This window comes from Aquarana catesbeiana, linkage group LG07, assembly GCF_042186555.1.
Source record: "Aquarana catesbeiana isolate 2022-GZ linkage group LG07, ASM4218655v1, whole genome shotgun sequence".
In the NCBI taxonomy this organism is placed as follows: domain Eukaryota; kingdom Metazoa; phylum Chordata; class Amphibia; order Anura; family Ranidae; genus Aquarana; species Aquarana catesbeiana.
Genome location: NC_133330.1, coordinates 107,500,281 through 107,524,276, shown reverse-complemented (window position 1 = coordinate 107,524,276; position 23,996 = coordinate 107,500,281). Strand labels below are relative to the sequence as shown.

Sequence of the window (23,996 nt, the reverse complement as noted above, 5' to 3'; positions counted from 1 at the left end):
CCCCTACTGTCATCTTTACGATCTCTGCATACCAAGATTTCCTGGGCCCCGCTGGGGGCCACAAGAATCAATGACTTCCCTTCCTGCTTGATCCTGCGAAGAAGTCGTGGATGCAGGCAGAATAGGAGGGAATGCATAAATCAGTGAGAACCAATTCCACGTGAATAGCAAGGCATCTGTTCCGAATGCTAGCGGATACTTTGTTCTTGACATAAAGTTGTAGATTTCTTTGTTGAACCTGGATGCAAACAGATCTTTGTCTGGGATCCCCCATTTTTGACATATTGACAGGAAGATATCGTGGTGAAGGAACCATTCTCCTGGGAACAACTGCTGACGACTCAAGTAGTCCGCCTGCCAATTTTCTATTCCTAGGGTGAAGATTGCCGATAGGCAAAGTACATTGTTTTCTGCCCAAGATAGGATATGATTCACCTTTCTCTGGGCCGCACAACTTCTTATGCCCCCTAGGTGATTAACATAGGCCATTGCTGTGGCATTGTTGGATCCAATCCTGGCAGGACAATACCGTAAACTGAACGTTCAGGCCCCCAGGACCAAGACCTCGGCCTGAATTTCTAAAATGTTAATGGGAAAGGTCATTTCTGATCTGGGACACTTCTCATGGACAGTTGCCTCTTCCGAGACTGTTCCCTAACCTAAACAAAAAAAGGTTGGCATATGTTGTTACCACTTCCCAGGTAACTGAAGGAAGGATTTTCCCCTTAGTAGATTTTTGGATATTAACCATAAACTGAGGCTCCGGCGCATCCAGCCTACAGCACCTGGTATTTCCAGGTGGTCTCTCATCCGGGTACTAACCAGGCCTGACCCTGCTTAGCCTCCAAGATCAGACGAGATCGGGCGTTATCAGGGTGATGTGGCCATAGGCTTTGGAGTCAGACACATTGGGAATGTAGAGCTTGAACCCTTTGTTCCAAGCCGATAGGATATTGTTTTGCAGCAGTTTCGAATGAAACTGAGCATAAGGAACAGCCTCGAATGAAGCCACCATCGTTCCCTCATGCAAAGTTGAATAGAAGAAATTCATCTTGTTTCGACCACCTAAATCAGTTCCTTTATGGAGCTGATCTTTGCCTGGGGTAAGAATACCCTTTTCTGGGTGTACCTATGATCGGACCCAAGTATTTTAGCCTTCTTCGTGGTTTTAAAGAAGATTTCTCCTAGGTTGAGAATCCGACCTAGATATTCCAGGTAGTTGAATGTGGTGACCATACTTTGGTCTAAGCGGGCTACCGACTGGTCTATCAAGAACAGATTGACTAGGTAAACCATAATCGCAGGGCCGATCCTAGGCGGGTGCGCGGGGTGCTCCGCACCCGGGCGCTGCAGAGGTGGGGGCGCCGAAGCTCCAGAGTGCTCCCCTCCCTCCCCCTCATCTGTGTCCAGAGGCAGAGCGCATGTAGCGGGTGCTGCGGTTCCCCATCCCGCTTGCTCTCTCAGCCGGCAACTGAGAAGAGCGCATACCGCTCCCTCAGTCCCTGGAATCCGTGCTGCCTGGGTACCGTAGTGGAGCCTAGTGAACACGTTCCGGTACTAGACTCCACTAATCTTTCTGTTCTGGTGCACGTGGAGCAGTCTCCTGTCTGCCCCGCCCCCTCTGCCCCTCTGCGTGTTTAGCTCTTTTCCCATAGGCGGTGTAATGAATGTGCATCTGCTCCCAGCGCGCCCGAGCTACAGGGATGATGGATCTATTGGACAGGTACTGATCTATGGGGACACCTGCTGTGGGGGACTATGATGGGGGACAGCTGCTGTGGGGAACACCTGCTGTGGGGGGGCTCTGATGGGGGACAGCTGCTGTGGGGGGACTCTGATGGGGGACAGCTGCTGTGGGGGGACTCTGATGGGGGACAGCTGCTGTGGGGGAACTCTGATGGGGGACAGCTGCTGCGGGGAACACCTGCTGTGGGGGGCTCTGATGAGGGACAGCTGCTGTGGGGGGCTCTGATGGGGGACAGCTGCTGTGGGGGGCTCTGATGGGGGACACCTGCTGTGGAGGGGGCTCTGATGGGGGACAGCTGCTGTGGGGGGCTCTGATGGGGGACAGCTGCTGTGGGGGAACACCTGCTGTGGGGGGGCTCTGATGGGGGACGGCTGCTGTGGGGGAGCTCTGATGGGGGACAGCTGCTGTGGGGGGCTCTGATGTGGGACAGCTGCTGTGGGGGGGCTCTGATGGGGAACACCTGCTGTGGGGGGGCTCTGATGGGGGACAGCTGCTGTGGGGGGACTCTGATGGGGACAGCTGCTGTGGGGGGACTCTGATGGGGACAGCTGCTGTGGGGGGACTCTGATGGGGACAGCTGCTGTGGGGGGACTCTGATGGGGACAGCTGCTGTGGGGGGACTCTGATGGGGGACAGCTGCTGTGGGGGGGGGCTCTGATGGGGGACAGCTGCTGTGGGGGGGCTCTGATGGGGGAGAGCTGCTGTGGGGGGGCTCTGATGGGGGACAGCTGCTGTGGGGGTGCTCTGATGGGGGACAGCTGCTGTGGGGGGGCTCTGATGGGGGACAGCTGCTGTGGGGGGGGCTCTGATGAGGGACAGCTGCTGTTGGGGAACACCTGCTGTGGGGGGGCTCTGATGGGGGACACCTGCTGTGGGGGGCTCTGATGGGGGACAGCTGCTGTGGGGGGCTCTGATGGGGGACAGCTACTGTGGGGGGGCTCTGATGGGGAACACCTGCTGTGGGGGGGGCTCTGATAGGAGACACCTGCTGTGGGGGGGCTCTGATGGGGGACACCTGCTGTGGGGGGGCTCTGATGGGGGACAGCTGCTGTGGAGGGGGCTCTGATGGGGGACAGCTGCTGTGGGGGGACTCTGATGGGGGACAGCTGCTGTGGGGGGACTCTGATGGGGGACACCTACTGTGGGCGGACTCTGATGAGGGACACCTGCTGTGGGGGGGACTCTGATCGGGGACACCTGCTGTGGGGGGGACTCTGATGGGGGACACCTGCTGTGGGGGGACTCTGATGGGGGACACCTGCTGTGGGGCGACTCTGATGGGAACCCTGATGTAAGGAGGGACTCTTATGGGGACTTTGATATAAGCTGCGGGTGCCGCAGATAACTCTCTCCCCAGAATGTCCCTCATTCTCAACTTTAAATGTTGGGAGGTATGCAGGAGCGGATCAGGGGAGGAGAGACTGTGCCACCGCTGTCCCTGTTATCAGCGGGAAGAGGGCTCTCTGTGTTTACTGCCCATCCCTCCCCTGTACCTGTCAGAGGAGGAGAGCGAAGCAGCCGGAGATTGGAGCGCCCGTGTCTGAGTGGAGAGAGAGCAGCCGCGGGCTCTTAGACCCCCCTCCCTCTCTTCCTCGCACTGCTGTACTAGTGAGCGGCACTTGCCAGGTCAGCTGCCCGCTATGTTTCTTCTCCCTCCTTCATATTGGCCAGGGAAGAATTACAATAAAAAGGGAGCAGAGAAGAGGATTGTGGGACATGTAGTCCCGAGGACTGGCAGCCCCATTGTGGCCCGGAAACTGCAACCCACACAGCATGCTCAGCTGAATAAGGGATGGGGGAGAGAGAGAGAGTGCCAGGAGCCCAGGAAAGCTTTCGGGGAAGTGCACCCAGGGAGAGGACAGTGCTGAGGGGACGCCATCAGGGAGAAAACCCCGCTGCCCTGCGCACCCAGAGGGAAAGCCGCACAGTCTGGCGCCATCCCTGGTGAAGAAAGGAATGGAGTAATTGCCAGAATACAGATCTAAGCACTACCCAGCAGAGTCGCCATGGGCAACCCAGAGTGAGCTGACTCCTGATCAGAGGAACTGATGTTGCTTTATCGCCGGGTCTGGTGATACGGCTGGTAGGCCATTATCTACCGCCATCCTTAGGAACTGCAGTCTCTGACCATCTCCTATACTATGTCCTCTCCTGTACCCTCTCCTGTACTATGTCTGTAGTCTCTGACCCTCTCATGTAGTATGTCTGCACTCTCTGACCCTCTCCTATACTATGTCTGCAGTCTCTGACCCTCTCCTGTACCATGTCTGCAGTCTCTGACCCTCTCCTGTACCATGTCTGCAGTCTCTGATCATCTCCTGTACTATGTCTGCAGTCTCTGACCATCTCCTATACTATGTCTGCAGTCTCTGACCATCTCCTATACTATGTCTGCAGTCTCTAACCCTCTCCTGTACTATGTCTGCAGTCTCTGACCATCTCCTGTACTATGTCTGCAGTCTCTGACCATCTCCTGTACTATGTCTGCAGTCTCTGATCATCTCCTGTACTATGTCTGCAGTCTCTGATCATCTCCTGTACTATGTCTGCAGTCTCTGACCCTCTCCTGTACTATGTCTGCAGTCTCTGACCCTCTCCTGTACTATGTCTGCAGTCTCTGACCCTCTCCTGTACTATGTCTGCAGTCTCTGACCCTCTCCTGTACTATGTCTGCAGTCTCTGACCATCTCCTGTACTATGTCTGCAGTCTCTGACCATCTCCTGTACTATGTCTGCAGTCTCTGACCATCTCCTGTACTATGTCTGCAGTCTCTGACCATCTCCTGTACTATGTCTGCAGTCTCTGACCCTCTCCTGTACTATGTCTGCAGTCTCTGACCCTCTCCTGTACTATGTCTGCAGTCTCTGACCATCTCTTGTAGTATGTCTGCAGTCTCTGACCATCTCCTTTACTATGCCTGCAGTCTCTGACCATCTCTTGTAGTATGTCTGCAGTCTCTGACCATCTCTTGTAGTATGTCTGCAGTCTCTGACCATCTCTTGTAGTATGTCTGCAGTCTCTGACCCTCTCCTGTATCATGTCTGCAGTCTCTGACCATCTCTTGTAGTATGTCTGCAGTATGTCTGGGGGCTCTTTCTAAAAGACTCACTAACAGAAGCCCTCTCTGTGTGCATTAGAGAGACCCCCCTCCAGGTCCCATTAGTGTACTCATTTTCTTTATTGTTAAAAGATCATGGGAGGATCCCAGGGTAATGAAGACTTCTTAGGGGAGCATCTCTGTGTTTCAGTCGTAGCCATAGAAACATTTGTAAAGGGGAGGAGTTAGTAAGATGACCACGCCCATGTGGGGGGGCGCCAGAAAAATTTCTGCACCCAGGCGTCTGTGACCCTAGGATCGGCCCTGCATAATTGTTATACCTTGGGCCCTTAATCTGGCTAGAAGAGGGGCCAGAAGCTTTGTAAAGACTCAAGGTGCAGTAGCTGGACCGGAAAGCAGAGCTACACACTGAGAATGAAGATTTTCCACCTTGAAAAGTAGATATTACTAGTGAGCGAGGAAATAGACATATGGAGGTATGCATCTTTGATGTCGATTGACACCAGAAGTTCTCCTTCTTGTAGGATGGAGATAACTGATTTGGATTGACTCCATACGAAAAAAGAGTGGTTATATTCAGGAATTGAATTTAGATTTTTGAGATCCAGAATGTCCATTCAGATTTGGCATTGTGAAAAAAAGAGATTTGAATCAAACCCCAACCTCTGTTCTTACATGGGGACCCCCATGATCACTTTTTTCTATTTCTCTGGATCCTTAGAAACATTTGATCTGAGAAAACGAGGAGATGGGAACTCTTGGAACTCCAGTTTGTACCCTGGAGCTATTGAGGAAGTCCCCCATTCGTCTCAACACTCTTCCTGCCAAATTCTTGAGAACTGCAGAAGAATTCCCCCTATTCGATTGAACTTGACGGTGGAAGCCACCGTGACTGCCTGGAGGCTGATGCCTCTGACACAGGAGAAGGAGCTTTAAAACGAAAATACATTTCCAATAGAATTTCTTTGGATGAATTATCAAAAACATCCCCAAATAGCTGTTTCACTGCAAAAAGGAAGACTAGCCAGGAGCTTCTTACAAGGCACTTAGTGAAGGGCGCAATGCCTGAAGAATAGAATCTCTCATAGCAACTATTGCAAACATAAAGCTGCCTCCTGGGCCTGCTCAGCAGGATAACATTGAACACCTGTTTAAACTGGTCTCTCAATGATTAAGCCTCAGTTCTCACCGAGGCGACCTGCACACGACTGCCTGGGCGACTTGCAAAACGACTTCTGTATAGAAGTCTATGCAAGTCGCCCCAAGTCGCCCCCAAAGTCGTACAGGAACCTTTTTCTAAGTTGGAGCGACTTGCGTCACTCCCCTTAGAACGGTTCCATAGCACAGAACGGGAGGCGACTTGTCAGGCGACTAGGTCGCCTGACAAGTCGTCCCTGTGTGAACCGAGTCTAAGCAATTACTGTCAGCGCAGGCTGAGACACTCAATCTGCCAGAGAAAAAAAAAGTGATTTTTTTTTTCCAATAGAAATTCCACCTTTTTATCTGTTGGATCCCTAAGCATTTGAGCATTGTCTGCTGGACAAGTCAAACTTATTCACAGAGGATATAGCAACGTTAATTGCTGGTATACCCTACTTAGTGAATTTCCTCCACCATAGGATAAAGTGTGAAAACTTTTTAGGAGGGAAAAAAAAATGCTTATCTGGGTGATCTTCTCAGATACAAAAAAAGCTTTTCCAGCAATGAATGGACAGGAAAAGCATGCACAGCTTGAGGAGGCTTTAGTGAACTCAAACACTCAGTTAAGGGTACATAAATGTGGAGCATTCATTCAGCAAGAAATTGTACCATCAATCTTAACCACTTGACCACTGGGCACTTAAACCCCCTTCCTAACCAGACCAATTTTCAGCTTTCGGTGCTCTCACATTTTGAATGACAATTACTCAGTCATGCAACACTGTACCAATATGAAATTTTCGTCCTTTTTTTCACACAAATAGAGCTTTCTTTTGGTGATATTTGATCACCTCTGGGTTTTTTATTTTTTGTGCTATAAATGAAAAAATACCGAAAATTTTGTAAAAAAATGAATTTTTCTTCATTTTTATTATAACATTTTGCAAATAAGTAATTTTTCTTCATAAATTTGGGCCAAAATTTATACTGCTACATATCTTTGGTAAAAATAATATAAATTAGTGGATATTATTTAGTCTGTGTGAAAGTTATAGAGTCTAAAAGCTATGGTGCCAATCACTGAAAATTGATCACATCTGATCACACCTGATGTACTGAGGCCTATCTCATTTCTTGAGACCCTAAGAAGCCAGGCAAGTACAAATACCCCCCAAATGACCCCTTTTTGGAAAGTAGACATTCTAAGGTATTTAGTAAGAGGCATGGTGAGTTTTTTGAAGTTGTTATTTTTTCCCACAATTCTTTGCAAAATTAAGATTTTTTTTATTTTTATTTTTTTTCACACCAATTTGTCATAATAACAGGTTATTTCTCGCACATGGCATGTACATTACACAAATGACACCCCAAAATATATTCTGCTACTCCTCCTGAGTATGGCGATACCACATGTGTGAGACTTTTACACAGCCTGGCTACATACAGAGGCGCAACATTGAAGTAGCACATTCAGGCGTTCTAGGAGCATAAATTACACATCTAATCTCTCAACCACCTATTACACTTTTGAAGGCCCTGGAGCACCAGGACAATGGAAACGCCCACAAAGTGACCCCATTTTGGAAAGCAAACACCCCAACGTATAATCTATGAGGCATATTGAGTCTTTTGAATGGTTCATTTTTTCCAGAAGTTTTTGGAAAATGTGGGAAAAAAATGAAAACGCATTTTTTTTTTACACAAAGTTGTCCATTTCTAAGATATTTCCAACACATAGCATGTACATAGCAAAAATGACACCCCAAAATATATTCTGCTACTCCTCCTGAGTATGGCGATACCACATGTGTGAGACTTTTACACAGCCTGGCTACATACAGAGGCGCAACATTGAAGTAGCACATTCAGGCGTTCTAGGAGCATAAATTACACATCTAATCTCTCAACCACCTATTACACCTTTGAAGGCCCTGGAGCACCAGGACAATGGAAACGCCCACAAAGTGACCCCATTTTGGAAAGCAAACACCCCAACGTATAATCTATGAGGCATAATGAGTCTTTTGAATGGTTCATTTTTTTCCAGAAGTTTTTGGAAAATGTGGAAAAAAAATGAAAACGCATTTTTTTTACACAAAGTTGTCCATTTCTAAGATATTTCCAACACAGCATGTATATAGCAAAAATGACACCCCAAAATATATTCTGCTACTCCTCCTGAGTATGGTGATACCACATATGTGAGACTTTTACACAGCCTGGCCACATACAGAGGCCCAACATTGAAGTAGCACATTCAGGCGTTCTAGGTGCATAAATTACACATCTAATTTCCTTACAATCCATCACATTTTTGAAGGCTCTTCATATTTCTAACGCATAGCATGAACATACCAAGAATTACACCCTAAAATACATTCTGCTGAGCAAAGGGTAAACAAAAGATTACCTGTGGTTTTAGTAGTGCAGTTGTCCACAGGAGGAGAGCCCTGATCCAGGCAGCAGGCAGGGACATGGTCAGCGACAGTGAATGGAATTGTCCAGGCAGCAGGCAAGAATATTGTCCATAGTACAGGCAGGGATAATGTCCTTGTACAGTCCAGGGTCAGTGCAAGTAGAGACATTGCCAGCAGTGCCAAAATATTGGTCCTGGTAGTAAGCAGGAACATGGTCCAAGTAGCAGGCCAGGAAAGAATGGGGACAGGGGTAGAGGCTTCTCCCACCCAAATCTCTTTGAAGCCTCCGAGTCTCCAGACCCTAAATCTGGGAATGAGAAAACTAAAAAATTAGTTTTCTTCATCCAGAAAAACATTTCTGGAGCCCCTCACATATGTGAGACCCCTGTGTTCCCACTAGCATAGCAGGGTAAATGATCAGTCCAAGAGGCAGGCAAAAAACGTGGTCAAACAGTCCAGGGTCAGTTCCAGAGCAGGCAGAGGTAGGTACAATTTAGCGTTAGGCATAAGCTTGGTCGTATAACAGGCCAGGGTCAGTTCCGGAGAAGGCAGAGGTATGTTTATCGTTAGGCAGAAGCTTGGTTGTATAACAGGCAAGGGTCAGTTCCGGAGAAGGCAGAGGTATGTTTATCGTTAGGCAGAAGCTTGGTCGTATATCAGGCCAGGGTCGATTCCGGAGAAGGCAGAGGTATGTACAGTTCAGCGCAGTGGCATAAGGGGTGTGGAGGAAAATGACAGGAAATGAGAATTACGTTTACCATACTTCCCTAATAATGTAGAGAAGCATGGTAACGGCGGAAACATTCACTTATACAGAGGCCTGGTTGGGAAGGACAATCGGGACAATAAAATGAGGTGTCTCTTCTAATTCCTCCTCTGGAGCACACCTGGCATCTCTTCTGACGTCTCTGGCCTGTTTCACTGGGGGGGATTTTGTCAGGAAAGTGGCGCTCGTCTGCTCACATAATCAGAGCAAATAATTTCTGGTGGGCTTTCAGGGTACAAAAGGGCGGAGATTACTTGTTCCTGGTAGTGTAGATAGGATACGGGGTTCTCCGTACATTTTTGGTAAATAACATAAGTGTTATACATGGCCAAACTGAAAAAATAAATGGACACTTTTTTATACCAGTGAAGGGATTTTCTTGTGGGAAGGTAGGGTTCAATCATCTGATCGTTGAAGTCCACTCCCCCCATAAACAAATTGTAATCATAAATGCAAGCAGGTTTCTGGACTGGACCGTTTCTTCTTGGGACTTCCACGTAGGTGTCATTATGGATTGTCGTCAGCATGTGGACATTTCGTCTGTCCCTCCACTTGACAGCTAATAGCTCCTGGTTCCGCAAAGACGCCGTCTCCCCTCGGCGTAGCCTTTCATTGACCAGTTTTTGCGGGAAGCCTTTTCTATTCGTTCTTACGGTACCACATGCTGGGGTGTCTCTCCAGTGAAGATTACGGAAGAGAGGCAAACTTGTATAAAAGTTATCCACATAAAGGTGGTACCCCTTTCCCACCAGTGGATAAACAAGCTCCCAGACAACTTTGCCGCTGGCTCCAATATATTCTGGACATTCAGGGGGATTCAGTTGGGTGTCCTTCCCTTCATACACCTGGAAGGAGTAAATGTACCCTGTGGCTCGGTCGCAAAGTTTGTACATTTTTACCCCATATCGGGCCCTTTTGCTGGGGATAAATTGTTTGATGCCGAGCCTGCCAGAGAATTTTACAAGGGACTCATCCACGGAAATATTCTGTTCGGGGGTATATAATTGGGGAAATTTTTCAGCGAAATAATTTAGGAGTGGCCGAAGTTTGAATAATTTGTCAAATGATGGGTCATTTCGGGGAGGGCACTGGGTGTTGTCGTTGTAGTGGAGGAAGCGCAAAATCGTAAGGTATCTTGATCTTGGCATTATCGAAGAGAAGAGTGGCATGTGGTGGACGGGGTTAGTTGACCAATATGAGTACATTTCGTTTTTTTTTGTGAGTCCCATTGTAAAAGTTAGGCCTAAGAAAATTTTAAATTCCTCTATGGTAAGCTCTCTCCACTCAAAGGGACGGGCATAACTAGAGCCAGGGTTGCTTACTATGTACTGCTGTGCATAGAGGTTGCACTGGGCCACAATGGACGATAGTAAGTCGTTGGTGAAAATCAAATAAAAAAAATCAAGCATCACAAAATCATCGGTGTTCACCTGGACACCTGGCTGGGCGGTAAAAGGGGGGATATTTGCTGCTCCGGAATGAGGGGGAAGCCACAGGGGGTTTTGAAGGGCATAGGGAAGGGTGGCATGGCCTCTATCCATTTGTGGCTGAGAGGACACCCTTCTGGTACCTGGCCTTTGTTGCGGTGGCACTGCGCTTGAGGTGGACGGCACTGCTCTTGAGGTGGACGGCACTGCTCTTGAGGTGGACGGCACAGCTCTTGAGGTGGACAGCACTGCGCTCGAGGTGGTAGTAGGCTGCTGCTCCACGCCAGAACGCCTTCTTTTCACGGGCACACGTTCCTCTTCCAAATCTGTATCAGACTCGCTGCTTGTCACGGGTTCATAGGCTGAATCCGAATCGGACAGAGACTCGGAGAGCTCCCCGCTGCTCTCATCGGTCATGCTGAGACGCTGGTAGGCCTCCTCGGCCGTAAATAATTTTTTTGCCATACTGGTGGCTGGTGAGGTTGATGTGGTGCAGATGAGCACTGATGGGCACAGGTGGCACTGTAGTGGGACTGGTGTGGCTCTGGTTGCACTGCAGTGGGACTGGTGTGGCTCTGGTTGCACTGGTGTGGCTCTGGTTGCACTGGTGTGGCTCTGGTGGCACAGAGGTGGCACTGGTGGGCACAGGCGGTACTGATGTGGCACTGCAGTGGCGCAGATGAGTACAGGTGGCACTGATGGGCACAGTTGGCACTGATGGGGCACTGGTGTGCACTGTAGTGGCACTGGTGTGCACTGTGGTTGCACTGGTGTGGCTCTGGTTGCACTGGTGTGGCTCTGGTGGCACAGGCGGCACTGGTGGGCTCAGGCGGCACTGGTGGGCTCAGGCGGCACTGATGTGGCACTGCAGTGGCGCTGATGAGCACAAGTGGCACTGATGGGCACAGGTGGCACTGATGGGCACAGGTGGAACTGATGGGCACAGGTGGCACAGGTGGCACTGATGGGCACAGGTGGCACTGATGGGCACAGGTGGCACTGGTGTGGCACTGGTGTGCACTGTATTATCACTGGTGTGGCACAGAGGTGGCACAGAGGTGGCACAGGTGGTACAGATGGCACAAGTGGCACAGATGTGGCACAGATGACACTGTTGGGCACAGATGACACTGTTGGGCACTGTTGGGCACTGCTGTGGCACTGTTGGGCACTGATATGGCACTGTTGGGCACTGATATAGGTAGAAAACTCACTGTTTGTCACCGTAAAAGCTCTCCTCTCCTCTCACACTGCATCGGTGTGAGGAGAGGAGAGCTGTAACCTCCTGATGACCCTGCTTTGCCTTTTTGTTTATATTTGTGATCGCTCCGTCATTGGACGGAGCGATCACATGGTAAAGGGCCGCTGTCATTGGCCCTTTACCGCGATCCGTGTTGCGCCGGGTCCCCTGGACCCGGCGAACACGGATGTTCCTGTGTGCGCGCCCGGGGGGGCGCGCGGGAGTTATCCAGCCGCCCTGCAGCCGTCATTCGGCTGTGGGCGGTTGGCAAGTGGTTAAGATTGGAACAGCTGATTCTCCTGCATTTGACACCTCAAAAGAGGAGTCATCAGCCTCACCACGGTCCCCTGAGGGAATTCGTCTTCTCCTGCACCTAGTTCCTCAGTTTGAGGGTCCTGGGTAATGGAAGAGAACCCACACTGGGATGTGATTAAAGTCGCTAAACTTTTTTTTTTTTTTTAATATCACAAAATAAACAGGGGCTGCAGTGTTAAAAACAGTTGCAGACATTTCATGGCCCTGATGCTCACTCTGACCAGCCACCCCCTCTCAGGGGAAGATGCCATTTGTAGAGATAAGTAGGCTTCCCAGAGCTTGAGGGAGACTCTTTTAGCTCTTTTTTGGGGGTGTTTCAACCCCCCCCCCTTCTGACCATAGCCAGATGCACAAAGCAGAGGTACTACCAGAAGAAATCGCATCCACTGCTTGAGCAATAGTCCAGCCACAGCTGCTGCTATTAATGCTCAGCCTGATGCAAATAGTAAATGTGTCAAATAGGAAATGCCTGTATCACCAAAACCTCTTTCATGCTTTTCTTTGCTCTTATGTCTCTCCGACAATTTTGCAGCCAGCATAAATAGAGTAACACACTCCCGCGTCGGAGGATGCCAATGCTGTGTCGGGTGAGCAAGGGAGGGATGATGTGGAGGAGACCTGGAAGTCGCCGCCGACAGCATTGACAATCGTTTTTAGTTCTCCCTTATACTCAGCCTCTTGAAGAGGGGAAGAGCTCAGCTCAGGTGGGGGTGTCTGGAGGAAGCAAAACCCCCCAAACTTACCGGAGGTCTGCCTGCTAGCCGGAGGAAAAAAGTCTGCTGCTTCTGTGACACAGCGTGACTCTGAGCAAAACATGAGAAGGTACGTGCTCCATACAGCCCCCAGTAGTGACACTTAGGCATGACAACATTTACTTTAAAGGAGACATTTCATAAGAAAATTAAAAAATTCCTTAGAAAAACTCCACTTACATTTCCCACCGCAGGGTTTCCTGTGATAAAACCAATAGACCCAATCTTTACCCTCCACGGTGGGTTCCATTAATAAACCTTCAGGAACCGGGGACCCTTGGGGGAACCCACACTCCTGAACCTGTAAAAAGCACACCACCAGTAAAACTCTATGGGCTTAATACCAAAAGTACTGGATCCCGGGGTCCAGCTCTCTAAAAAGAGAAGCATTACAGGCAAAACCTTGTTTTTTTGGATACGAGCCCGGGTACCATTCAATGTTTAAGGTGTGCCAGTGTCCAGCACCTGAAGGTGGACTATAACCCATGTGGGTTATAGAACCATAGTAATTACTATGTAGTAACTATGGTTCTGTTTCCCGTGATGTACGATTAAAGAAAAAAATTCAAGAACAGATTAGAAACAAAGTAATGTACCATGTATCGGTCCAGGAAGGGTTTCAAAGCCATTTCTAAGGCTTTGGAACTCCAGTGAACCACGGGGAAAGCCATTATCCACAAATGGAGAGAACGTGGAACAGTGGTGAACCTTTCCAGGAGTGGCCGGCCTACAAAAATAACTCCAAGAGCATGACGACGACTCATCCAGAAGATCATAAAAGAACCCAGAACAACATCTAAAGAACTGCAGGCCTCACTTGCCTCAGGTAAGATCAGTGTTCATGATTCAAAAAAAAGAAAGAGACTGGGCAAAAATGGTATCCATGGGAGAGTTCCAAGGCCAAAGCCACTGCTGACCAAAAAGAACACAAAGGCTCATCTCACATTTACTAAAAAACATCTTGATTATCCCCAAGACTTTTAGGCAAATATTCTGTGGACTGAAGAGACAAACATTTTTACTTTTTGGAAGGTGTGCGTCCCGTTACATCTGGCATTAAACTAAAACAGTATTTCATAACAAGAACATCATACCAACAGTCAGACATGGCGGTGGTAGCATGATGGTCTGGGGCTGCTTTGCAGCTTTAGGACCTGGATGATTTACCATAACTGACGGAACCATGAATTCTGAGCTCTACCAGAAAATCCTAAAGGAGAATGTCTGGCCATCAGTTCGTGACCTCAAACTCAAGTGCACTTGGGTTATGCAGCAGGACAATGATCCGAAACACAACAGCAAGTCCACCTCCAAATGGTTCAAACAAAGCAAAATGTAGGTTTTGGAGTGGCCTAGTCAAAGCCCGGATTTTAATCCAATTGAGATGCTGTATCATGACCTTACACAGGCTGTTCATGGTGGAAAACCCTCCAATGTGGCTGAATGAAAACAATTCTGCAAAGAAGAGTGGACCAAAATTGCTCCACAGCAATGTGAGACTCATTGCCAGTTATCGCAAACGCTTGATTGCAGTTGTTACAGCCAAGACTGGCACAGCCAGTTATAAGGTTTAGGGGGCAATTACTTTTTCACATAAAGCCAGGCAGGTTTGGACAGCGTTTTTGCCTTAATAAATGAAACCATCATTTAAAAACTGCATTTTGTATTTACTCGGGTTAACTTTGTGTAATAATAAAATTTGCTTGATGATCTGATTCATTTAAAATCTGAAAGGGGGCAATTACTTTTTCACAGCACTATATATACATACACAGTATCTCAGTACACAGTATGTCACAAAAGTGAGTACACCCTTCACATTTTTGTAAATATTTTATTATATATTTTCATGTGACAACACTGAAGAAATGACACTTTGCTACAATGAAAAGTAGTGAGTGTACAGCTTGTATAACAGTGTAAATTTGCTGTCCCCTCAAAATAACTCAACACACAGCCATTAATGTCTAAACCACTGGCAACAAAAGTGAGTACACCCCAAGTGAAAATGTCCAAATTGGGCCCAATTAGACATTTTCCCTCCCCGGTGTCATGTAGCTCGTTAGTGTTACAAGGTCCAAGATGTAAATGGGGAGCAGGTGTGTTAAATTTGGTGTTATCACTCTCACGCTCTTATACTGGTCACTGGAAGTTCAATGTGGCACCACATGGCAAAGAACTCTCTGAGGAGCTGAAAAAAAGAATTGTTACTCTACATAAAGATGGCATAGGCTATAAGAAGATCGCCAAGATCCTGAAACTGAGCTGCAGCACGGTGGTCAAGACCATACAGTGCTTTAACAGGACAGGTTCCACTCAGAACAGGCCTCGCCATTGTCGACCAAAGAAGTTGAGTGCACGTGCTCAGCATCATATCCAGAGGTTGTCTTTGGGAAATCGACGTATCAGTGCTGCCAGCATTGCTGCAGAGGTTGAAGGGTTGGGGGGCAGCCTGTCAGTGCTCAGACCATACACCGCACACTGCATCAAATTGGTCTGCATGTCTGTCATCCCAGAAGGAAGCCTCTTCTAAAGATAATGCACAAGAAAGACTGCAAAGAGTTTGCTGAAGACAAGCAGACTAAGGACATGGATTACTGGAACCATGTCCTGTGGTCTGATGAGACCATGATAAACGTATTTGGTTCAGATGGTGTCAAGCGTGTGTGGCAGCAACCAGGTGAGGAGTACAAAGACAAGTGTGTCTTGCCTACAGTCAAGCATGGTGGTGGGAGTGTCATGGTCTTGTTGCTGCCTTAGAGGCCAGAAGGTGAAAGAGTGATGGTAATTGTCCATTATTTATATTGTCCTAGATCTTTTTATAGGTGAAAAGCTGACTCACATGGCTATCTATTACACTCTTTTGCCACCCGTACTTAAGGTGGTTGTAAACCTCTGACATGAAATATGAACAAAGCATAGAGTGTGTTCTTTGTCTCATTTCTGTCTGCTGCCTCATTCCTCTGCTATCTGCATCAGCCAGTTCTGACATGTTTTCCTGACACCAAGAGGTAAAAAGGTGACAGGGGAGGGAGCTGCAGGACTGCATCTCCTACTTTAGGTGCATTCCAAACCAGTCTTATCAGTACACTGATAGAACACAGCAGAGTCTGGCAAATCAGATAACCCTTTGATTTAGCCCATCATAAACCCCATTAACAGGACTTAAGCAGTTAAGGTAATACACATCCAAGTCTGGATGATATCATAAGATGTTCCAGTTTCCAGACTTAAGTAATTACAACCCTTAAAGGCTAAGTTCACCTTTCTTTTTTTCAAAATTCCAGCTCCCCTACGCACTAATATAGCATTTATGTACCTTTTTTGCAAAAATATCAAAGCTTTCCATAAAATCTACAGACACGTACCTTGCTGTCCTACATCCATGATTCAAAACGTATCTATTGCTTCTGTCTTACGTCCTTACAGACTGTAGGTCAGGCTAACAGCATGGTTAACTAATTCCAGTTGGCATTTAGCCAACTGGAATTAGTTAACCATGCAAGCTGGAAAATTTTTGTGCAGGGTGAGGCCAAGGATGTCATTGTCAAATATTGGTGAAAGTGCAGTGTGAGTATGACCAGTCATTTGTTACTTGTTGGTGAAAGTGGGCAGGGTCCGACATTGTGTTTACCCGAGGTAGTACCCTACAAATGAAGTTTACTTATTTCATTCAATGTAACTAAGGCAGGGCCACTACCACAGTTTTTGGATTTTTGTCTACATAGGCAAAGCTGCATTTTGCCCCCCATCCTTCAGCTAGCCCACACTGTTACTGCTAGCCCACTCCCCCCACCACAGCTCTCCTGCCCACCACCCCTGCTCCAACCACCCCACACTGATACTGCTGTAGCCCCCCACCCCCTCCGGGCCTCCAACCACGACACGCTGGTACTGCTGTACACCCCACTCCCCATCCAGTCACCGCATGCTGGTCCTCCAATCCCACCTCCGATCTCCTACCACCCCACGCTGGTATTGCTAGCACACCCTGCATCCCCCCACCCTAGGCACCCCACACTGGTACCTCTGTAGCCCCCTACCCCCCATCCTCCAGGCACCCGACACTGGTACTGCTAGCCCACCTCCTGCACCACAGTTCTCCTACTACCCCAAGCTGGTACTGCTAGCCCACCCCATCTTTCAGCCACCCCATGCTTAGACTGCTAGCCACCCCACACTGGTACTGTTGTAGGGCTGCACCAGTGTGTGGGAAGTGTGTTGTGTGCACCGGTGCCCAGTGTGGCTAAAGGTTTGAATTTTACCTCCCCCCCCATCCTGGTGCCCCAAGGCAGCTGCCTAAGCTGCCTTTATACTGAGGCTGGCCCTGTGTCTAGGACAGATTGGATTGTTCAAAAGCTCATGTTATTCAGATCTGGATTGCTTAATAGATATATATCCTTTATAGTGTTTATGAAAAGAACAGAAGTAAAAAGGTGTAGTAAGTAAAGATGCTGGTACAGGAAACTTACATGAATAAATTGCATGTCCAACTTGGTGTTCTTATCTATTTGTTGCACAATTTCGCCATGTAATGTTTGGAACTAAAAAAAAAACAGAAACATCTTAATTTCAATCAAAAAAGCACTTATACTTATCAGATACCTGTAAACTGTGCATTTCATACATGTAGTGTATGAGCTATATGTAAGCCAATACTGATACAGCACTAGTGTTTTCCTTCAAAACAGCAGGGACACACTAGTGACAAAGCTGTCAAGGACAGAGAAGGCAGACGCAGACCCAGAAATTTGACACATCTAAAAAATGTTGTACCAAAGATTCTACTGGTGTGTGCTAGAGAGTAAACAGAAATATATATATATATATATACACACACACACACACACACACACACACAGTATCTCACAAAAGTAAGTACACCCTCCCCTTTTTGTGAATATTTTATTATATCTTTTCATGTGACAACACTGAAGAAATTACACTTTGCTACAATGTAAAGTAGTGCGTGTACAGCTTGTATAACAGTGTAAATTTGCTGTCCCCTCAAAATAACGCAACACACAGCCATTAATGTCTAAACCGCTGGCAACAAAAGTGAGTACACCCCTAAGTGAAAATGTCCAATTTGGGCCCAATTATACATTTTCCCTCTCAGTGTCATGTGACTCGTTAGTGTTATAAGGTCTCAGGTGTGAATGGGGAGCAGGTGTGTTAAATTTGGTTTTATCGCTCTGACTTTCTCATACTGGTCACTGGAAGTTCAACATGGCACCTCATGGCAAAGAACTCTCTGAGGATCTGAAAAAAAGAATTGTTACTCTACATAAAGATGGCCTAGGCTATAAGAAGATTGCCAAGACCCTGAAACTGAGCTGCAGCATGGTGACCAAGACCATGAAGTGGTTTAACAGGACATGTTCCATTCAGAACAGGCCTCACCATGGTCGACCAAAGAAGTTGAGTGCACGTGCTCAGTGTCATATCCAGAGGTTGTCTTTGGGAAATAGACGTATGAGTGCTGCCTGCAGTGCTACAGAGGTTGAAGGGGTGGGAGGTCAGCCTTTCAGTGCTTAGACCATACGCCGCACACTGCATCAAATTGGTCTGCATGGCTGTTGTCCCAGAAGGAAGCCTCTTCTGAAGATGATGCACAAGAAAGCCCGCAAACAGTTTGCTGAAGACAAGCAGACTAAGGACATGGATAACTGGAACCATGTCCTGTGGTCTGACGAGACCAAGATAAACTTATTTGGTTCAGATGGTGTCAGGCGTGTGTGGCGGTAACCAGGTGAGGAGTACATAGACAAGTGTGTCTTTCCTACAGTCAAGCATGGTGGTGGGAGTGTCATTTTCTGGGGCTGCATGAGTGCTGCCAGCACTGGGGAGTTGCAGTTCATTGAGGGAACCATGAATGAGAACATGTACTGTGACATGACTGCTGGTTGGAAGCTAAACAGTGGGAACCTTGAGTGGAGAGTGTGAACAAGTTTTGCTTTTTACTGCTGGTGATTGCTGTGTTGCATTTTTAGGTTCTTTTTGGGGCTTTTCCTTGTAGCTTTTTAACACCCTTTTCTGTCACTTTTTAAATTTTTTGTCTTTGCTTCTTTCAGCCTACTAATTAAGGGGAGTGGTTAATTGGTCACAGGTGCTTGAGGCCTATATAACTTTCTGTAGAACTCACTGTGAGCCTGCTCATCTTTGAGCTTGCTGGAACTTAGACCAAGTGGAACTGGACTAAGTGGCGAGTTAAAAACCAGAGTGGAAAACAAGAGGTTATAACAGGGGTCAAGTACCTGTGTAGGGTGAGTGTGTACCTGTGTATTGTAAGTACATGAGTGCTGCGAGTGCAAGTGAGCTGTAATGAGTATTAGTGTCAGGTAGTACCTGTGTATTGTGAATACCTGAGTGTTGTCTGAGTAGTGTGTGTGGATCGTTAGTACTTGTGTATTGTGTGTGTGCACGCAGGTCTGTGAGTGCACATTGGTCTGCGAGTACCTGTGTGTTGTCTTTTTGAGTACCTGTGTATTGTCTTGTTGAGTATTAGTGTCAGGAAGCTAGTTGTTAAGTAATTTGGACAAGGTATAATCCCCAATCCTCATTAAATTAGTAGGTACGATGCCCGGCAGGTGTGGAGGATGCGACTCGGTGTACATCGTGCATCATGTATGAGTTCCTTGATCATCCGATCGAGGGCGAACACTGCTGTGCAAAATGTAAGCACATTGTTTCCCTTGAAGCCCAGGTTCTGAATGTGGGGAAGCAACTGTCAGCACTGAGATACTAAAGGAGAGCCAGGAACGTACACGGCAGGTGTCGGCAGGGGCCAGCACAGAGGCGGGTGGCAGTCAGGAAGGGTAGAGGGGGAAGTGCCAGGGAGGCTGATCCAGGGCTGGAGTATCCCAATACGTACACTCCATTGAGCAACATTTGTGAAACCAGTCAGGGACCAGCACTGCTGGAGCTGAGGGACTCTCCTAGCTGCCGGGGGAAGAACTCCTCCAGTGAGAGTGGGGGGGGAAGGGAAAGGAAAGACAGATTCTGGTGTTAGGGGACTCAATTCTTAGAAGGACAGAGAGGGCAATCTGTAACAAAGACCTGAAGCGCCGAACTGTATGTTGTCTACCGGGCACTCAGGTTCGGCACATCATGGATCTGGTGGACAGATTACTGGGAGGGGCTGGGGAAGACCCGGGTGTCATGGTGCATGTTGGTACCAATGACAAAGTCAGAGGCAGATGGAGTGTCCTAAAGAACGATTTTAGGGACTTGGGAGCTAATTTGAGGAAAAGGACCACCAAGGTAGCATTCTTAGGAATACTACCGGTACCTCAAGCCACACCAGAAAGGCTGAGGGAGATTAGGGATGTAAACAAGTGGCTGAGGAGCTGGTGTAGTAAGGAGGGGTTTGGGATCCTGGAGGACTGGGCAACTTCTCAGTCGGTCACCAGTACTATAGAAGGGATGGACTGCACCTAAATGAGGAGGGTGCAGATCTGCTGGGAGTGAAGATGGCCAAAAAGTTAGAGGGGTTTTTAAACTAGGCGACGGGGGGAGGGCCCAGAGGACATAAACCCAAGGTAAGTATAGTAACAAGTCCTAGTTGCAATCTCGGAACACCCCCCAATAAGAGGATAGTATGCGACCGGTCTAAACTATGTGGCATGTTCACCAATGCCAGGAGCCTGGTGAACAAGATGGGTGAACTAGAGATACTGTTGTACGAGGAGGATCTGGATTTTGTGAGAATTTCAGAGACCTGGTTCAACAGCTCTCTTGATTGGCTGGCAACCATTCAAGGATATACCCTTTATCGCAGGGATAGAGAGGGTAAAAAAGGGGAGGGGGAAGGGAGCTAAGGAGGAGGTGGAATCCTTATGGGTAAAGCTCCAGAGGGATGAAGCTAAGGGGAAAATAATACTGGGAGCATGCTATAGGCCCCCTAACCTGAGGGAGGAGGGGGAGACGGATCTCCTATCACAAGTTGGATTAGCAGCAAGGATGGGAAGTGTTAACATAATGGGGGATTTTAATTATCCAGACATAGACTGGGCGGAGAGAACCACGCATTCGTCTAAGGCTTGCCAGTTCCTAAATGTCTTGCAGGACAATTTTATGGTTCAGATAGTAGACGCACCAACTAGAAATAAAGCATTACTGGATCTACCGATTACCGACAATACAGACCTGATCACGAATGTGGGGCAATTCAGGAAACAGCGATCACAGGTCAATTGGCTTCAGTATAAATCACACAAATAGGAAACATAAGGGGAATACAAAGTCACTGAATTTCAAAAGAGCCAACTTCCCCAAACTACGAACCTTGCTAGAAGGCCTGAATTGGGTTAAAATCTTAGGAACAAAGAACACGGAGGAGAGATGGGTTTGCTTTAAAAGCGTATTAAATAAGGGCATTAACCAATGCATCTCATTGGGTAATAAATTTAAAAGAGCGAACAAAAGTCCCGGATGGCTTAACTCCAATGTAAAAATGCATATAAAAGCAAAGGAGAAGGCCTTCAAAAAATACAAGGTTGAGGGACTCATCATCAGCATTCAGACATTATGAAGAATGCAACAAGAAATGTAAGGTTGCAATTAGGGCGGCTAAGATAGAACACAAAAGACACATAGCGGAGGAGAGCAAAAAAAAATCCCAAGACATTCTTTAAGTATGTAAACAGTAAATAAGGGAGGACAGACCATATTGGCCCCATAAAGAATGAGGAAGGACATCTGGTTACAAAGGATGGGGAGATGGCAAAAGTATTGAATTTATTCTTCTCCTCAATCTTCAGGAAGGAATCGGGGGGCTTCGGTAACCAAAACTGCAGCGTTTATCCTCAGGACACATCACAGGAAGCACCTCCATGGTTAACAGAGGACAGAATTAAAATTAGACTTTGGAAACTTAACATTAATATTTCACCGGGAACCAGATGGCTTGCATCCGAGGGTACTTAGGAAACGCAGTCAATTATTTGCCAGATCATTGTTGCTAATTTTTATGGACAGTCTACTGACTGGAATGGTACTAGCTGATTGGAGAGAAGCCAGTGTAGCACCAATATTTAAAAAGGGGCCCAAAAATACATCCCTGGGAATTACAGACCAGTTAGCCTAACATCAATAGTATGCAAGCTCTTGGAGCAACTACATGGCAAATGAGGTTTAATGTAGAAAAATGTAAAATAATGCATTTGGGTGGCAAAAATATGAATGCAATCTATACACTGGGGGGAGAACCTCTGGGGGAATCTAGGATGGAAAAGGACCTGGGGGGTCCTAGTAGATGATAGGCTCAGCAATGGCATGCAATGCCAAGCTGCTGCTAACAAAGCAAACAGAATATTGGCATGCATTAAAAAGTGGATTAACTCCAGGGATAAAGTGATAATTCTCCCACTCTACAAGATTTTGGTCCGGCCTCACCTGGAGTACGCTGTCCAGTTCTGGGCACCTGTCCTCAGGTAGGAAGTACTGGAAATGGAACGAGTACAAAGAAGGGCAACAAATCTAATAAAGTGTCTGGAGGATATTAGTTATGAAAAAAGGTTGCGAGCACTGAACTTATTCTCTCTGGAGAAGAGACGCTTGAAAGGGGATATGATTTCAATTAACAAATACCATACTGGTGACCCCACAAAGGGATAAAACTTTTTCACAGAAGGAAGTTTAATAAGACATGTGGCCACTCACTAAAATTAGAAGAAAAGAGGTTTAACCTTAAACTGCATAGAGGGTTCTTTACTGCAAGAGCGGCAAGGATGTGGAATTCCCTTCCACCGGCGGTGGTTTCAGTGGGGGGCATAGATAGTTTCAAAAAACTATTAGATAGGCACCTGAACGACTGCAACATACAGGGATATACAATGTAATACTGACATATAATAACAAACATAGGTTGGACCAGGGGCGGACTGACAATTCATTGAGCCCCCGGGCAATAGAAGATTATAGGGCCCCCAGGCTTACAGGTGGCCGCCATGCCAGGAGTAAGTAACAAACAAAACAACATAAAGAGTACAGCAGTCGGCATGATCGCCACGCTCACATCAGAGTCCTCCCTTACATCAAAGTCCCAACATTCTCCCTATACATCACAGTCCGCAGAGTCCTACCTTATGGCAGAGCCCCCCCCAGTGTGTCACCTTCTATTAGTGTCCCCTTACACACACCTTTGCACCTTAGTGCTTGGTGTGGCAGGCAGCTGGCAGGAAAAGGTCTTTAAATTAGAAAAAAAAAATCCACTTGTTGCAGGCTCTGAACTGCGCAAGTGAGTCTTAAAGCCAGCGGAATAGTGAACTGCTGTGGTTGGCCTCAGATCTGGCAGTGGGGCGTGTGAATAAAAGCCATACTTGATGTGTGTCATATCACCGCACAGGCACGCACCCAGACCTGCCCTGCTGCCTGATCTGAGGCAGGGCTCAGCAGTTCACCATTCAGCTGCCTCCGAATGGCAACAAGTGGATTTTTCACGGGCATAGGTTTGTTAGATTGACTTCTGTTTAGCGGCAGTAGGCACAAATGAAACATACAGTATACATACACACACAGTATACATACACATAGACACACACACATTATACATATATACACAAACACCAGTGGTGGCTGGTGCTCAAAATTTTTTGGGGGGCGCAAACCAACTGAAAAAAAAAAAAAAAAACATCAATTACAGCTACTGTGCCCATCAGACGCAGCTACTGTGCCCATCAATTGCTGCCACTGTGCCATCAAATGCAGCCACTGTACCCATAAATTGCCGCCACTGTGCCCATCAAGTGCAGCCACTGTGCCCATCAAGCGCAGCTACCGTGCCCATCAAGTGCAGCCACTGTGCCAATAAATTGCTGCCAGTATGTCCATCAATTGCCGCTACTGTGCCCATCAATTGCTGCCAGTGTGCCCCATCATTTGCCACTACTGTGCCCCATCAAATGCTGACACTTACCTGTCTCGCAGCGGGTCAGCGCCTGATACTTCAGCCAATCAGGTGACAGGTAACAGACCCGAGCACCTGATTGGCTGAGAGGCGGTTCAGTGTTAGCAAAGTGAATTCCTTCGCTTTGCTAACATACAGCTAAGTGAACAGCGAACGCCCAGCATGGCGCCCGCTGTTCACCTTTTTGGCCGCCTATTAGAGCCTACGGCTCTAATCAGGTGCTT

The 23,996-nt window shown here is 47.5% G+C and overlaps 1 protein-coding gene and 1 pseudogene across 1 annotated transcript in view; both read right to left on the bottom strand.

Moving 5' to 3' along the window:
* The window catches only part of BAIAP2L2 (BAR/IMD domain containing adaptor protein 2 like 2), a 181,466-nt gene that overhangs the window by 77,317 nt on the left and 80,153 nt on the right, over positions 1–23,996 (bottom strand). Inside the window, exon 5 of the mRNA XM_073592602.1 lies at positions 17,336–17,407. Coding sequence (XP_073448703.1) covers positions 17,336–17,407 — 72 coding nt within the window. The remainder of the gene's footprint in view (positions 1–17,335; positions 17,408–23,996) is intronic.
* LOC141103943 (5S ribosomal RNA) lies at positions 774–892 on the bottom strand (annotated as a pseudogene).